This window comes from Gobius niger (assembly GCF_951799975.1).
Source record: "Gobius niger genome assembly, chromosome: 21".
In the NCBI taxonomy this organism is placed as follows: Eukaryota; Metazoa; Chordata; class Actinopteri; order Gobiiformes; family Gobiidae; genus Gobius; species Gobius niger.
In genome coordinates this window covers 19769870-19787711 of record NC_136872.1, presented here as the reverse complement: position 1 = coordinate 19787711, position 17842 = coordinate 19769870, and the positions used below count along the sequence as shown (strand labels likewise).

General features: G+C 40.8%; 1 protein-coding gene across 1 annotated transcript in view; it reads left to right on the top strand.

The window, feature by feature from the left end:
- Positions 1-17842, top strand: part of LOC306980488 (H(+)/Cl(-) exchange transporter 5-like) — a 75420-nt gene that overhangs the window by 8465 nt on the left and 49113 nt on the right. Inside the window, exons 2-3 of the mRNA XM_079579894.1 lie at positions 16150-16343; positions 16481-16580. Of these exons, the coding sequence (XP_079436020.1) occupies positions 16150-16343; positions 16481-16580 (294 nt within the window). The remainder of the gene's footprint in view (positions 1-16149; positions 16344-16480; positions 16581-17842) is intronic.

Below are 17842 nucleotides of genomic sequence, written 5' to 3'. Positions count from 1 at the left end.
TCGCAGGGTGGCTGGACACACCCTTTGAGATCGGGTGAGGAGCTCAGTTACCCGGGAGGAGCTCGGAGTAGAGTCGCTGCTCCTTCATGTCGAAAGGAGCAGCTGAGGTGGCTCGGGCATCTGTTCCGGATGCCTCCTGGTCGCCTCCCGCGGGAGGTGTTCCAGGCATGTCCTAGTGGGACAAGGCCTCGTGGAAGACCCAGGACACGGTGGTGGGACTATGTCTCCTAGCTGGCCTGGTGTCGCCTCGAGGTCCCCCCAGAACAGCTGGAGGAGGTGTGTGTGGACCGGGAAGTCTGGGCATCTCTGCTGAGACTGCTAATGTATGGGGAGGTGTGTTTGCCCTTTTCTTGGCTTTTATATAATGTCTTGGTTTCTTTCCACATCTTATAACATGAGAAGCCACTGAATGTGTATCCGACCCACAAAAAGCAAAAACTTTTGAGTTAACTTGAGTTAGCATTTAGCTCAGAGGACAGTTTTAAACGCTGATTTGTCTCTAAAGTAAAATCTCCAAAGGCAGTGTTTCCCCTACCATGATATTTGGCATGACGGGCCGCCCTCCATCAGCCCTGTCAGGACAATGGCCGTTTGTTTTGCAGCGTTAATCACAGATCAAAACAAGCGTCTTTACCAAATCCGATCCGTAAAACCATTCCGGGTTTTGTTTTATGAGCTACTGCGCCTGTTTAATCCAATCCGAGTCCGTGTTTTGTGCAGATCCACCCCACCCCACTCCAACAGTGCGAGAAAGTTTAACTCGAGCGATTAGATGACGATAAGATTAACATTAAATCCCTTTGACGCTTTGTAAATAAAGAAATCCAACCCAAGCTAAATGTAACAGCATCATCTGTTTCTCATCAGTCACTGAAGTGAATCCTGCTGTTTCAAGCAGAACACGGACCTGTGACATGTGTCCTGTTCACGGGTAAATATTAAACATGAATGTGAGGAAACACTCTGTCCTCTCATGTGGCAATGATAAAAAGCTGAATTCCCTGTAAATGTCCCAATGTGATTTAATGAATAACTTGCGTCAGAGCGAACGCCAGGACCGTCTTTAGAAAAACATCCCTGCGTCACATGACCGGCCCGGGTCCCATGGCAACCAGGAGTTCAAAGATCAAACCCATCATTTATCCAAAACCAAGAAGCTGCACACGGAGAGTAATAATGTGTAGAAAGTGTGACGAGGGTTTTATTTCATGAGTCATTGTTGGGATTAGCTGGAGTGAAATCCTCTCTCTAGGAAATGTTTTGAACGTCTGTGGTTGAGGTTGAGCGTGTGCCTCTCTCTGTTTGTCCTGGATTTCCAAAGCCTTTGTGAGAAGTGATGAAGCAACGTGTCCGACATGAGGTCACGCCTGGTTCAACTTCCACACTTCACACTCACCGTCTGCGGCGCGTTCAGTCTGTCTGGGTTTGTTTGAAGAACTGCTGTGGCCATTTTGTATTCCCGCTTCTTATTTGGGCTTTGAAATGGCAGTAAAAAGCGTTCAGTTTGACCTGCTGCCACCGGGATGAAGCCTTTTATTATTATTGTGTTGCTGAGACTGAAAATATTAGCAAAGGATTTTCTTGAAGATGCCAAGTTTGACGCCTTAGACATCCCTGAAGAAAGTTATGTGGGTGCCCCAAATAACCCTTCTTTACTTCCTCCCTTTCCAGCCTTCTTTCTTTCTTTCTTTCTTTCTTTCTTTCTTTCTTTCTTTCTTTCTTTCTTTCTTTCTTTCTTTTTCTTTCTTTCTTTCTTTCTTTCTTTCTTTCTTTCTTTCCTTGTTTCTTTCCTCCTTCTATTTTTCCATCCTTCTTTCTTCCTTTCTTTCCTCCTTCCCTTCTTTCTTTCTTTCTTTCTTTCTTTTTTTCTTTCTTTTTTTTTCTTTCGTTCTTTCTTTCTTTCTTTCTTTTTTTTCTTTTTTTTTTTTCTTTCTTTCTTTCTTTCTTTTTTTCTTTCTTTTTTTTCTTTTTTTTTCTTTCTTTCTTTCTTTCTTTTTTTTCTTTTTTTTCTTTCTTTCTTTCTTTCTTTTTTTCTTTCTTTCTTTTTTTTTCTTTTTTTTTCTTTCTTTGTTTCCTTGTTTCTTTCCTCCTTCTATTTTTCCATCCTTCTTTCTTTCTTTCTTTCCTCCTTCCCTTCTTTCTTTCCTCCTTCTATTTTTTTCCTTCTTCCATCTTTCTTTCTTTTTTTTTCTTTCTTTCTTTCCTCCTTCCATTTTTCCTTCTTTCTTCCTTCCTTCCTTTCTTTCCTCGTTCCATTTTGTCCTTCTTCCATCATTCTTTCTATCTTTCCTTCATTCCTTCCTTTCCTTCCGTCCCTCCTTCTTATACTATACAAACTTTTTAAATACTATTTTAGATTTCAGATCAGTGATAACCAACACTGGCATGACATTTCTTGCCATTTTGCTCATTTTACCTCATCTTCTTCTATCTTTCACATTTCTCTTTACTTGTGACCCCCCCCCCCCCCTTCGCCTTTGCCTCCCCGCGGGTGAACGACCTCTTAAACTCGGGCCTGAACTCATTTTTACGCGCTCGACCGAGATGTCCACAAACACACCAAAAAAATAATAATCACAAAGTTCCCACAGGCTTCCCACCAATCACGACGCACTTTCCCCTTCGACCTCCGGCCAATCAGGGACCGGCTCCATTGAGAAACACTTCCCAGGAGGTTCAGGAGGATTTCACATGTTTGAGTGAGTGGAAGCGGCAAACATGGGCTGGGAGTTTTGGACTCAGCGTCTGGATGAAGAGGAGCTGGTGGAAAGTGGTGAGTTTGCGGTGAAGCTTCAGTTTAGCTTTTCAGATTAGCCTTTAGCTCTGTTAGCGTCAGTGTGCTGCTCTTACTACAAATTGCCTTCAGTTTTCACATTAGATTGACTGTTTTTTTTGTAGATGAATGCTTTGTTTTGGATTGAGCTCGGCCTGTTGCTTTCAGTTCTAGACACTTCACTCAAATCAGTTTTTATTTTCAAATTTCTTGGTTAGAAATGGTTGTCTTCTCTGAAAAAAGTTTGTTTTGTTGTGATTGTAGAGACACCACTTATCTTATTTGGCCTTTAATGCATTTCTGCCCTAGATATTTCCACATATTTAGGATTTTTTTGCTTCGATTTGAATCGTCAAAGTAGCTCTGTTGTTGTCAGGGCACTGCTGCTTCACTGCTTTCGTTCTTCCTCCTTCCTTTCCTTCCTTTCCTTCCTTCTGTCTTTCATTCTCTCCTTCCTTCCTTCTCTACTTCCTTCTTTTGTGCGCCCTTCTCTTTCCTTCCTTCCCCTTTTCCTTTCCTCCTGCCTTTCTTTCTTCCTCCTTCCGGTCCTTCCATCTGTCTTTCATTCTTCTTCTTCCTCCTCCCTTCCCTACTTATCTCCTTCCTTCTTATGTTCCACTTCCTCTTTCCTTCCTTCCTTCCTTCCTCCCTCCCTTCCTTCCTTCCTTCCTTCCTCTTTACCTTTTCTCCTTCCTTCATTTTCTTTCTCCCTCCTTTCCTTCCATTTTCCTTTCCTTCTTTCATTTCTCTTCCTGTAGAGGTTTAAGTCCGATCATCTTTTTTGAGATATGCACCAAAGTTATTGTTAAATCTTATTAAGACAAATACTATTGTTACTGTCATTCCAAACACTACTTTACTCCAGATTTCCACTGTTGTCTTTAGTCGTCCTTGATAAAACAGTTGCATATCACACATTTAAAGGCTGCATTTGGTTTTGTTTTGAGGTGAGAAACACATTCATTCATTCAGGGACTTTCACGTTCTGTTTCTCAAAGCTCCTATTGTCTTGTAAACTCCTGGTCACGGTTCACTCGTTTGTTTAACCACTACCACCTCTTTTTTTTTTATCTCGAATTGCAAATTATAGGCTCAGAAGATACACTAGGTCACTGTGTTTGTATTGTTTCCCTCCATCGCCTGAAAACGGACAGAGTAAAGGTGTTTTTCATTTTATTGCTTCACTTTGTTGTTGTATTGTTTTATTTTATACATAGAAATGGCTGATATTCTGAAACCAAAGTGTCCTCCTGTGAACCTCTTTGCTGAGTTTGACACATTCCACCGTTTAATGATTAAAACCATTCACGATGAAAACCTGTGCTGTGATTGGCCTGCAGTTCCGTGTGGAGTTTTCAGCGGGTTTTCTGTGTCAGCGTTTGTCATGAACGGGAGCGAAGTTCAGACACGGTTATAGAAAAAAAGTTGTTGTGATGAAAGTCCCTGCAGTGAAATCACAACCTTTTGGATCATTACCTTGAAATAATGTTGTCATTTATATTTACTTTGTATTTACTTATTTAACTAGGATTAAACTACACTCACGTAATATCCACATATTTAGGATTTATTTTGCTTTGATTTGAATCGTCAAAGTAGCTCTGTTGTTGTCAGGGCACTGTTGCTTCACTGCTTTCGTTCTTCCTTCTTTCTTTCCTTTGTTTCTTCCATCCTTCCTCATGTCCTTTCCTCCTTCCTTCCTTTCCTTCCTTTCCTTCCTTTCCTTCCTTTCCTTCCTTTCCTTCCTTTCCTTCCTTTCCTTCCTTTCCTTCCTTTCCTTCCTTCTGTCTTTCATTCTCTTCTTCCTTCCTTTCCTTCCTTTCCTTCCTTTCCTTCCTTTCCTTCCTTTCCTTCCTTTCCTTCCTTTCCTTCCTTTCCTTCCTTTCCTTCCTTCCTTTCCTTCCTTTCCTTCCTTCCTCTCTTTCTTCCTCCTTCCTTTCCTTCCTTTCCTTCCTTCTGTCTTTTATTCTCTCCTTCCTTCCTTCTCTACTTCCTTCTTTCGTTCTGCCTCCTCTTTCCCTCCTTCTTTCCTTTCTTCCTTCCTTTTGTGCGCCCTTCTCCTTCCTTCCCCTTTTCCTTTCCTGCATTTCTTTCTTCCTCCTTCCGGTCCTTCCTTCTCTTTCATTCTTCTCTTCCCTTCCCTAGTTACCTCCTTCCTTCTTATTTTCTTCCTCTTTCCTTCCTTCCTTCCTACCCCACTTCTTTCTTTCTTTCATTCCTTCCTTCCTTCCTTCCTTCCTTCCTTCCTTGCTTCTTTCATTCTTCCTTCCTTCTTTTTTCTTCTTTCCTTCCTTCTTCCTTCCTTCCTTCCTTCCTTCCCTTCTTCCCTCCTTCCCTCCTTCCTTTGTTTATAGACATTTTATCTTTTAAAGAATTGGAGAGAAAGTAAAGGAGGCTCAGGCAGCCGGCGCACTGACTGAGGAAATGTTATATATTGTTATAAGTGGCTTAAAGGTTTTTGCTTTAATAAACATCTGGATGAGTCAATGTAGTAAAAATGATAATAATAACAACAGTGAAAGGAGAAGAAAGATTTGTATTTTTAGCAAATATAAACAAAGTGAATGCTGAGAGTTTATTGGCTGAAGCCTGGTCATGTGACAATAACAAAGGGTAGCAGCTAAAGTTTGAAATACTTTATTTAAAACACAAACAGAGCAGTACAGGGGGTTTGCATATGACGTCACAGCCTTTCTCACAACTGTTTGAGCTGCACTTAACATTAAAGCAACATTGTCTTTGCTGTTTTTCTTTATGTGTAGGTTCGTTTGTTTTTCCAGGCTGTTTTGACTTTGTTAAAAGCACACAGAGCAAGTGAATGCTAAGTGCTTATTGGCCGCAGCCTGGTCATGTGACTCCAGCTCTGCGTGGAGGAGCCACAGTAACCTATCTCTGAGTGATGTCATCATTCTTGAGTTTGAAATGATTTATTTAAAGCACAAACAAACAGAGACAATGTTTGTTTGTGTAGACTCGGTATCAAAGGTTCATATGACTCTGAAACAGTGTACATTTTGACAACATGTTTTATTATAGTTTTAGTCTTAGTCTTTTCTAAATCTAAATCTGATTTAGAAAAGACTAAGACTAAAACTTTGACTAGAATGTAATTTAATTTTAGTCGAGATTTAGTCAAAAAGAGCTTTTCAATTTTAGTCTAGTTTTAGTCGACTAAAAATGCGTGTCAATTTAGTCGACTAAATTTAAGACTAATTGATAATATTGATTATAATCATATTTAATCCAGGTCCTCGACTTCATGGAGCTGCTCCACATGAATAAAGCTCAGAGCTGTTCATTTGGCAGAGGATTAAATGATCTGAGGCTCTTTCAGACGGTCAATAGAAGTTTGGATGATTTTAGTCTCTCCTTTTTTTATTTTTTATTTAGGCTTATTTTAGTCGACTAAAATATCTGGACATTTTAGTCATAGTTTTATTCACATGAGAATCTTTGAATTTAGTTTTAGTCCAATTTTAGTCGTCAAAAATATCAGAAAAAATTAAAACTAAATATTTTAGTCGACGAAATTAACACTTTTCTGAAACTACTGTGTCCATACTCTTCACTTATTACTGTTTTGTTTCTTCACAATGTAAAAATATCCTTTCATTCCTCTATTAGGGCAATGGTTACAAATCTTAATTTAGTTTTATGTGTGCCAGTAAAAACATGGTTTCAGGGCATTGAAAAGAGTGAAATGTGACTTGCTGCTACTTGCAAACACACCTGTTATTGTTTGTCTTTGTTTGTATCCAGACTTTGAGTCAAAATGAGCCCTGGGGGCAAAGTAAGGCCTCACTTCTGCTCGGATAAACAGGTTTGTATTGAATTAAGCTCCCGTTGCGTAAGCGTCTCGGTCACAGAGCCGTCAGCTGATCCTCACGGTAAAACCATTAAGTAATTCACGGCCGGGTTCAGGGATCAGATAACGCTCACAGAGACGGGTCGACTATACTCAAGGCTGTTGTTTTCGTAACGTGTGGAGACTAATGTGGAGACAGATGTGGGGCAGTGTGTCAAAGAACAACCATTTTGTTTCATTTATTGTCCAAGCGCTTCATTCCCTCAGTCATTTCAGTGGAATTGTCCTGTTTCTTGTTTTTAAATGACTTTTATTTGATCATTTCACCTGTAAAGTCCCACTGAGTCTCTTTTTTGGGGTTTTCCTGGCCTCAGAAGGAACCTCGATCATTTCAATAACAAGGCCTTCATTAAAAAGCATTAAAGCTGATCCAAACGAGCGTTAAAGTGATAGTCTGTAAGTTTGCAGTGAGGAGAGGTAGAGTGGAAATTGAAAGTAAACCCTGTGTAACCAGAAAGCCTCTTAATTTGCATAATGAGGAGAGCAGGAACAGAATTCTCCATGTTTAACGATCTAGCTCCTCCCCCTCCCTCCTGATTGGACCTGACAGGCTGGGTCACAGGAAAAGCTCGTCTCATTGGTCAGCGCGGGAGGATACTAGACTCTGATTTGATTCGTGATATCACTTTTTTTTTTCCATATTGCTTTTTAATCTCTTACCAATCCCCGGCCCTTACCAGAGTATTTCCTCTGGTTTAGCTTTACCCAAATCTAAAAGCTTCTTGACTGGAGCTTACAGCCTATAGGCCAGTGTAACGGCTCATTTCAAAGCTAAGACCTACAAAGCGGATGTAAACAGATAAATAATCACAATTATTTTAATCATGATCACGATTATTTGTTGCCTTTAAAAAAAAAATATATATTTTATTTTTTTCTTTATTAATCAAAAACTATGCTGAATGTTTTCTGTTTTCCGAGCATTCATAGAAGTACAAATGATTTCAAGTTTGCCTCGATTGAAGAGAGGTCTCTGTTTCACTGACCGGCCCTCACACCTGCGCAAGCAAACCGAGCAGTCACAATTTTTGGGGCTTTTTATCCTCGTTTTCGTCGCTTTTTTGATGCTTTTTTCAGGGAAACGATTAGATTTGGGTAAAGTCAAACTCAAGTTGAATTGTCCATGAATGGTGACTAAAGTTAACCTCTTAACCACCACCGGAACCAACACATTTTTCTCCAGTTTGGCTTTAACCAAATCTAAAAGCGTCTTGAAAAATGTGACAAAATGTGACAAAAACAAGACAAAATGTGACAAAAACATGACAAAATGTGACAAAAACAAGACAAAATGCGACAAAAACATGACAAAATGCAACAAAAACAAGACAAAATGTGACAAAAACAAGACAAAATGCAACAAAAACATGACAAAATGTGACAAAAGGCAAGAAAAGACAGACGAAAACGTGACAAAAAATGACAAAAAGGGGATGATTAAAAAAAGTGACGGAAACACTTTGTAGCTTTCAAATGAGGCGTCACACTGGCCTATAGAGAAGCTTTTAGATTTGGGTAAAGCCAAACTGGAAGATGTGCGCTCGGTTAAGGTGGGGGTTAAGAGGTTCACCCATAGCGCTGTATAAGCTACTTTTGCAAAAGGATTTTAGTAATTCTTTTTGAGACGACACAAAACTCTCACTGGATAATTATTCCTCATCATGTTCATTACCACTTAAAGGTACACCGTGTAACATTTTGGACTGTACTGTTGCCAATACAAAGCAGGCTCTTAATGACCAGCTCAACACAGAAAATGCTCTTTCTGCAGTGGGTAATCAAAGAATGGATTTGGATGAGGACCTAACCCGTTTAAATCTCAAATTCTGATGATTTTAGTCACATCTCCATGGAGACGAGCTGGAGACGTACCCACTCCCGTCAATTTAGTCGACTAAATTTAAGACTAATTTAAAGCAGTACTAAGTAACGTGTTTATGGGATGATTGTAGGGTCTTTCATCTCCCCCTGGTGTCTCTGGACAGAAAACCATGTTTGCAACTTGACTGCCACGGGTGCGGAGAAAGCAATACACACTAATGGAATCACAAAGAAGAAGCTAACATGCTAACGGGCAAAGCTAACTGCGGGCTAACGTCACTTTAAACAGTATTTACAGCCAAGTTTGAGTGAAAAAAAAAGAAAATTCCATTGTATAATTGGATGCACAGTAACCCTCTGTCCCTTCGCCTTTCCTGTCAGCGTAGTATTTACTCTCCAAGACAATTAATAAGTTAAAAAATCGTAACTTGCTACGACACCTGCAGTTGCGCTTATGGCCTCTAGGGGGAAGAGTTACTTAGTACTGCTTTAAGACTAATTAATTAAAATTCATTATAATCATATTTAATCTTGTTCCTCTGCTTCATGGAGCTGCTCCACATGAATAAAGCTCAGAGCTGCTCCTTTGGCAGAGGATTTACATGATCTGAGGCTCAGACGGTCAATAGAAGTTTGAATGATTTTAGTCTCTCCCTTTCATTTTTATTTAGTTTTATTTTAGTCGACTAAAATATCTGGACATTTTAGTCATAGTTTTAGTCTCATGAGAAACTTTTAAAATAGTTTTAGTCCAATTTTAGTCGTCAAAAATATCACTTTGACTCAAATTAAGCCTAAATATTTTAGTTGACGTAGTTAACACTGTAGGAGACGTGAGCCGCTCACAGCAGTTTGTACGTTCATGATGAAAGTGTCTGTGATAGAATAAATGCTTGTATTTCAGTTTTATTTTATTGGGTGAAATTCTACGCGGTGTGGCTTTAATTTCAGCCAATGTTACTGTTGAAATCCAGAGAAAATGCCGCATCGGGAATCTTTCGTTTAAAAACTTGCACAAAAGCAAATCCAGCTCTAAACCTCTGTTGTGAAACTGTGCCGCTCTGGTTTAGAGTTTGGAGGTTCTGTGCTGTTCTTCGCTGCAGCGTTTTCAAACCAGTCCGACCGGTTGGACCAGACGACTCTCTCCTTCTGCCGCGGGACTCGAGCTGCTTCAGCTGAGTGAGCGCGTTATCAAAACTGGATCCTCCTTGTTTTGTTTGGATATTAAAATCTACAGACAGAGGGAAGTTTCAGCTGTGATGTAAGTGTCGCTCTTGTATTTCACAGTGAACTCGCGATTAGTTTGATTAGTTCTCATGTAACTTTCTTTGTAGATATCTGGTTCAAAGTCTTATAACAACATGACTGAAATTCCACATAGTTTTAACTGTAACTTAATTGAAAAATAGCTTTGAGTGTCTAATGTTGATGGAAAAGTGCCCTGTATTGAAACCATTTAACAAAAGTAAAACACTTGAGTCAGACATTCAGAAGTAGAACAAGAAGATCCTTTCCTTCATTAAACATTCTTGTTCTTGTTCCAAAAACACTTGCACAGTCAAACTTGTTTATTCACACAGTTAAGCCGACATACATTTATTTTAAAAGATCAGAATTCATTTGCTTCTTGGATACATTTTGTTAATTTGCACCACCGATATCTTTGGCTGATATTTTTGACCATTTTTTTTTTAAATGTCTCGTCTATAATCCTGTGTATAAAGCTTCTAAACTGTAAAATGTGTCGAACTCTGACAGCAGGAGGCGCTTTATTAGAGGCGTAGAGCTGATTTATTCAGGACATTCCTGTTTAGAAGGTACTTCAGAGGGAGCTCAGCAAAAAATGGTGAGTCTCTATCTCTCATGGTTCTGAAATTATTAGGAAAAGTTGTCATTCTTTCATTTTCATGTATTTCAGGCATTGGCACAGAAAGTACAAGGTGGACAAAATATAGTTGAGTCATTTGTGCAATAAAGGAATATACAGTTTGTAAACATGACGATTTGTACCTGAAAGGGAGTGGGAAATAAATGAACTTTTTCCACGATATTCTAATTTTCCGAGTTTCACCTGGATGTCTGTGCATGAGCTGTTTATACTGGCACTTCCTCTGTGAGTGAAGTTCATAACAGATAAATACAGTGAAACGAAACGATAAGACTCTGGAGAAAAGAGGATATTTTATTTCTTATCGGATATCAGCAGATGCTCAATCAGGATTATAACCTTAACCTTAGGCCTAAATATTAACAGACAAAACACATATTTAATGTCTCAACAAAAAGAACGTTTATTTAAGAGGGGAATATGTTGTACATGTTTTTAGTGGTAGGGGAAACCGGAGTACCCGGAGGAAACCTACGCAGACACGGGGAGAACATGCAAACTCCACACAGAAAGGCCCCGTCCAGGTTGGAATGGAACCTGGGACCTTCTTGCTGTGAGGCGCGAGCACTAACCGCTGCGCCACCGTGCCGCCCATTATTTATCCGCAGAAGAACGTCCAGTCCTTGCTGGAGCTTCAGTTCTCGTTGTCCAGCTCCAGTTGGAGAGGGATCCTCCGCGGACAGGCCCGTCTGAAACAGAGGATAAACCCTGTAAGAAAATGGGTTTTATCAAAAAAATAGGGGGGAAAAGTGCGAATAATAAATGTACAGACGATAAATATCCTTTAGCAGTGAATTACAGCACATGACGATAGGACGTCCGTGTAGGCTCTCAGTCGTACAGGAGTCGTCCGTCTTCAGTGAAGGTTCTTGAGTCGTCTTCTGTACTGTGTAGTTGAAGTGTAGAACGTTTCACCTCTGATCCAAAAGGCTTCGTCAGCGTCACTAAAGTCTCAGCTCAGCTCGCAGACTAGATACAGACCACAGGGAGACGTTCAGCTTGCCTAAGCCCCGCCCCTCTCGTAATGCCCACTCTCCACTGTAGGTCAACACCTTTGCAGCTATAAGCCTTAATCTGAACGACCCTTCACTCAGCTGATCGCTGCTCGGGCCGTTCAGACTGAAACCCAGGTGAAACCCAAGACTCGTAGCTACACAGGTGTTTACCTCCAGGTGAGAGCAGACAGTAAGAGAGGCGGGACTTAGCCAGGCTGAGCTCCTCCCTCTGGTCTGTATCTAGTCTGCGAGCTGAGCTGAGACTTTAGTGACGCTGACGAAGCCTTTTGGATCAGAGGGGAAACAATCTACACTTCAACTACACAGAACAGAAGACAACTCAAAAACCTTCACTGAAGACGGACGACTCCTGTACGACTGAGAGCCTACACAGACGTCTCATTGCCACAGCTGTTACTGTGCTGTATTAATAGAACATATTTATCGTCTGGACTTTTATTTGCACTTTTTTTTTTTAAATTTGACAGACTTGGAAATATTTTAGGGGGGAAAAAAATAAATAAATCGATCTAATTAATAATGGCTGATAAAAGGTTAATAGTTTGATCCATATTTGACTTTGCAGGCTTCACACGACCTCCTGCCACAGATCCTCGCTGCTCCTTGACTTATGGGCTGTTGCTTTGGACGCTTTTGGATCTTCTTCTCTTGTTTATTGGTCTCTGGATTTACTGCGATCGTTTGTTGTTTTTTCTCGCAGCGATGACGCGACAGACGTAAGATCTCAGCCTGAGCTTCTGCGAGTTGTTTCTGGATCTTCTCATTCTCCTTTTTCAACCTGTCGACGTCGGCGTCTCCCTCGGCCGTCTGTCTGTCCTCCAGAGCCTTTAAGACGTCCTCAAAGTCTCTCTGCAGGTCAGCCTTGCTCTCTGTGAGACACGTTATTATGTCTCGCTGGGCTGAGATGGTCGAGCGATGAGCTGTCTCTCTTTCAGAATATTCATTCATCTCCTGTAGGACACGACGCTCCTGCTCCAGGCTGGAAACTCTATCTTGAAGCGCGGCCTTGTCCGATTCGAGCTTCGTAACTTCTTCAGCGTAATCTTCGATTCTTGCTTCTTGGGCGGCGATTTTCTCGTCCTGTTCAAACTGAACAGTCAAGGCTTCATCGTCAAATGTTGACATGCTTTCCTTCAGATTATCATAGGCCGTCTGCAGTTCCAGGATCTTTGCCGTGTTCCTCTGCTCATCGTCTTTGGCTCGAGCCTCATGCTCGGCTCGTAGTGAATCGAGCCTGGTAACTTCTGCAGCGTAGTCCTGAATTATTACCTGTTGAGCGGCGAGTTCCTCGTCCTGCTCTGCCTGAACATTCATAACCTCCTGCTCAAAGGTTTCAAAGTTTACCTGCAGGTCGTCAAATGCTGTTTTCAATTGTAAGATGTTTGCAGCGTTCTTCTCCTGTCCGGCCTTGGCGTGAGCCTGATTTTTCTTCATCTGGAAGTCAAGTTCATTCTTGAACTCCTCAACCATCTGCCTGTGTTTAGACAGATTCTTTTCGGCCTCATTGATTTTCTGAACTTCACAACGATGAAGCTCTCGTTTCAGAAAACCTACTTCAGCGTCCAGAGCAGCGTTAGACACAGTGAGTTCATGGTTTGTTGATTTTAACTTGGAGATTTCTGCGTCTTTGGTCTCGTTCTGGAGACGTAGTTTGTCTTCCAGATCTGAGATGTTTTTCTGCAGTTCGTCGAGGTTGACGTGGTTGTTTCTGCAGTGTTCCTGTGTGGCCAGGAGCTCTGCTTTGAGACGAGCGATCTCTGCCTCATATCTGCACTTCTGATCTTCTATATCTTCACACAAAACGTAAATAATCTTTTTGTGATTGCCAACAACCGTGTTGACATCGCCTAATTCTCCTGCGACGTCTTTGTTCAGGGCCCCGAGCGCGCCGTTCTCCCGGAGGAGGTTTTGAATCTCTTTTCTCAAAGACTTGCCAGGCTGGAGGCTCTGTAGTCCTTTTGTGAACTTGCGTTTGGCCTTTTCAGCGTAGTTCCTGATTTTTTGGGCCGATATGGGGAGAGGCTTTGCCTTTGCTTGTTCTGCTGCTGTCAGATCCCAAAGGGAACTGTTCCCGCACTCCTCCATGGAGGGGAACAGCTCTGAATAATCCCAGAACTCAAAATCTGACTCATATGATGATCCAGATGCTTGGAGCTGAGACATTTCCAGATCTGAGTCTTGCAGCAGTGAAACTCTGCTGTGATTCTCCATTTTCCGAGAAAATGAGAGATTTAACAGGGTTTTTGCAAAGAAATACCGAAGGTTTTGCTAAATGTTGTGTCTGCTGAACGAGATGTGTGTGAACGTGTGTCAGAGGTGAACTCGAATGACGAGACCAGAGTGTCGGCTAAGACTAGTAACGTCCCGTTTATGATGACGTCACCGCTGTCGTTATGGCGATGAGCCCGTTGTAGACTTCAGATTCCAGAATGGGACGATGTCGTGTTCTCAGATGGGAGGGGCTTATCGTTGCCATAGCAATAAGGCATTCAGTGGATCATTCGGATAGATACAGACAGCATCTCTGGAATCGCCCATATATGGTCATGTTTGAAAACAGTAAAGGGGAAAACTATTTTGAAAAAAATCTAAATTTTCTCTAATTATTCAAAAACTACTTTAACAAATGCTGAATTATGAATATAGATTATACTAAATGAAGATACAAAGACATGGGGAGGAGCAAAGTGGTTCAACAGTCCATAAATACAGGAATTACGGACAATGCTAACTTGATGCTACATGTTAGCATCGGGCTAATGCTAGCGGTTAGCTAGCGCTAGCTACAACTGCCGTTTCTTCACTTCTACAGAGCAATCAGCTGTGAGAAAATATCCATTTGGGCCCGATTTACACTTGACTTTATTTGTATGTGATAAATAAATTCATATTCCTCCAGAAAATGGCTAAAAAGAGTGAAAAATTGTGTTTCCTAAAAGATTCTATTTTCCCCCTCGGCGAGGCCACGCCCCCTTCTATGACGAGATGCCGTCTGTATCTATGCTCAAACCCCTCCAAATGTATTGTAACGACTCAGCTACTTCTTTTCGCTCGATGGAAAGACGTAAAGCGCTGCACGGAATAGGTCAGATAGGAACTCGTCACGGCTCATTTGAAATCAACAAAACAGGGCGATAAACGTAAAGTGCGGAGCTTTCCAGGTTATATGGTGAAAATTAAGTGAAATGAATGCCTGTGTTTTACTGGGTTTAGCCTCTTCTTTGTCTAAGAAAAAACAAAAACTTACGTCTGCTTTCACTGGTTCTAATTTATTCTCCTTTCATGGTGCTGCCAAACTCTTTATATGTTGTATGTGTTTATATGTTATATGTTTTTTGTTTCATTGTTTTGACGTCATAGTTTATTATGCCATGTTTGTATTTGCATTCATAGTTTTTATCATCTGTTTGTGTTGTGAAGCACTTTGGGCAGCCGCGGTTGTTGTAAATGTGCCATAGAAATAAAGTTGACCTTAAAGCAGAATTTTTTTTCTTTTTTTTCATTAAACATTCTTGTTCTTTATTCAAAAGAAACGTGTAAAAAATTAACATAATAAAAGCATTTTGTAGCACTAGTGTCGAAAATAGCAAAGACTGCAGTTATGTGAGAAGTACAATATCCTTTGCAAACAACAAAACATATGTATTTTTTTTAACTTTCATGTTTAAACCAGCTTTGTTTGGCGGAATATGTGTTTAGTACAATATCTCATAGCAAAATTCCGCATGGGTTTTTGGATTTGGATTGGAACAAATTTGAAGTTCGATATATTGAGGCAGGAAAGTATCGCGATAAACGATATTATTGACTCTAACGATACTCGATACTGTCAACTCTCAGGCGTATAAATGCCTTTACTCATCACATCCTGAAATACCACACAAACTGCATGAAATATAATGTAACTCTATTTGCTTCAGTTAGGAATCAAAGTGTTACAAAGAGAAAAACTGGCGGGAAATGCTGATAAATGTGTAGTCGATAAATATATGTGTTATTTGTTGAGCGATAAGTCGATATAGTGATTATCGTGACAGCCCTAATGCTGACTCATCTTTCTTTGCTTTGTCCACTTCTGCTTGGAAAAAAGAAAAGTATAAATGGCAATACACTATACTAATGGGGCGTGGCCGGAGCCGAGGGGGAGGTGCCTTGTTTTGGAAATCACAATTTTCAATCTTTTTTAGACGTTTTCCGTAGGACTCTGCACATATTTAGCGTCACACACGTAAAGCTGAGTGTTTTGTCTCATTCTTCCATTAGGAAAAATCAGCAGATTGTCCAGTAAAAGTGACAAAACAGCACTTGAAGCTAGCGGTTAGCATGTAGCATGAAGCTAATGGTAGGTTTATGGTTGGCATTCTCTGTTTTTTTGGGTTGTTGAATGACTTTGCTCGTCTCTTTATCAAGGCCGTGGGAACCCAGGGTGCTGAGGGAGCTGCAGCACCCCCTGGTGGATTGTTTGGGAACAGCAGGCAATATTAATAAATAGGAAATATGCGCAGAAAAAGCGTTTTGGGGGTTCATTATGTCCCTCAGCACCCCCTAGCTAAAATGTCTTCCCACGGCTCTGCTCTTTATCATTATTTAGTAGAAAATAACATCCATAATTCCGTATTTCTTTGGAGTAGTTGGTGAAAGAGTCGTTCTTTTCCCCCATTCGCCCAACATTTCATCCCCCTTTCAAATGTTTAAGCTCCTGAACTGAACCCCGAGCACTTATCGTTTCACACACAATGTTACAAGAAAAGCTTTTAATTAAGGTTCTCTCCCTTTCTGTGCTCAGGAGGTTTGGACGACTACTTCGGCAGCAGCAGTAGCAGCGCCACCACCAGGAGAGGGTCGGGAGGCATGAACGGGACGGGCCCGAAGCTGGTGGACCCCCTGGACCTCCCTCTGCCCGGCGTGGGGACCTACGAGGACTTCAACACCATCGACTGGGTCCGAGAGAAGAGCCGGGACCGGGACCGCCACAGAGAGGTAGTTACAAAAGGAACAGGGTTAGCAAGGAGATAAAATATGAGCTGCCTGTTATTATCCCCCCAGTATGGAGCTGACTGTCCTGCGTTGCCATGGAGATAAGCCGTGATATAGGTTAATGCTTTTTTCTTCCCCAGATCACAAAGAAGAGTCGACAGTCCACCGTCGCGTTGCTGCGAAGTGTCAGCGATGCTTTTTCGGGATGGCTGCTCATGCTGCTGGTGGGACTCATGGCAGGTACAGACTTTATACACTTTAGGACAGAATATTTCAACTACAGCTGCAAGACCGACTACTTGGTTTTTGATACCGATACCTGAACGATACTTTCCACGATGCCTTTTTTTGGAATATGTGTCAGGAAGCAGAACAATGATGTTTGGAAGATCTGCAGATTTACAATATTGGGTTTATCTCCAAGGCCAAGAAATGTGTGGAAAATGGAGATCAATTTGGGGGAAAACTGGGTGAAAATGTGGCGAAATTAGGGAAAAATGGTGTAGAAAAAAAAGTAAATAATAATAAATAAAAATGGGGGAAAAATAGGGAAAAATGGGAAACATATTTGTGAAAAAAGGGGGGGATAAATAAAGTTGGGGCAAAATGTAAAAAAAAAAGAAATAGGGGAACAAATAAATAAAAAAATGAGCAAAAATAGTGAAAAATGGAAAATATTAGCTATAAAAAATGAGGGGGAAAAATGGGGAAACAAGAAAAAAATGGGGCAAAAGTATGAAAAAATCTGTTTAAAAATAATAGAAAAATGGGACAAAAATTGAGCAAAATGTTTAAAAAAAAGGGGAAAAAAAATAAATAAAAATTGGGCAAAAATTCTTTGAGCTGAAGAAACCGAGTCACTTCTTTAATCCTGTCTCTGGGTCTACATTGTGTCTCCTCTCTGGACTCTGACGCTGAGGTACTAGTGTTACCAAAGAGTGAAGCTAAAACAATAGCCTCTTTCTCCGTCTCTAACAGCGAGCCTCTTGTTTTGTGATTAAGATGAAGAATGTAAAGCATCTGCTTGGTTAATTCTCTTTCACATAAACAGGAAATCACTTGATAGTCTGTCGCTTGCAATCAGTCGAAGTAAGATTGATTTGCATTTTAAGGTAAAGTTTGATGCTCATCTCTGTTAATAATCAAAGGCTCTTTACTTATCTCTGCGGTTGGTCCAGGAGCAGCATTAAAGGAAGTGACTCGGTTGTTTCAGCTCAAATAAATGATACAGATCTAAAATAAGTACTTTTTATAGGATGAATGAACGCTGTTGTTCTGTTTTATGGTTCTATAAGACACACATTTCTGTATAGGTATCAAAAACAGTTTTGTTTAGGTAGGGCTGAGCTGTATCTTCTACACTGTAGAGCATTGGTTCCCAAAGTGCGGGTCGGAACCCCTCGGGGGGTCGTGAGGCCTTGGTTGGGGGGTCCCCAAATGATTTCAAGATGAAACAAAAAAAAAAATGCTACTGTTTGTACATTTTTTTAGTGTAAACCAGC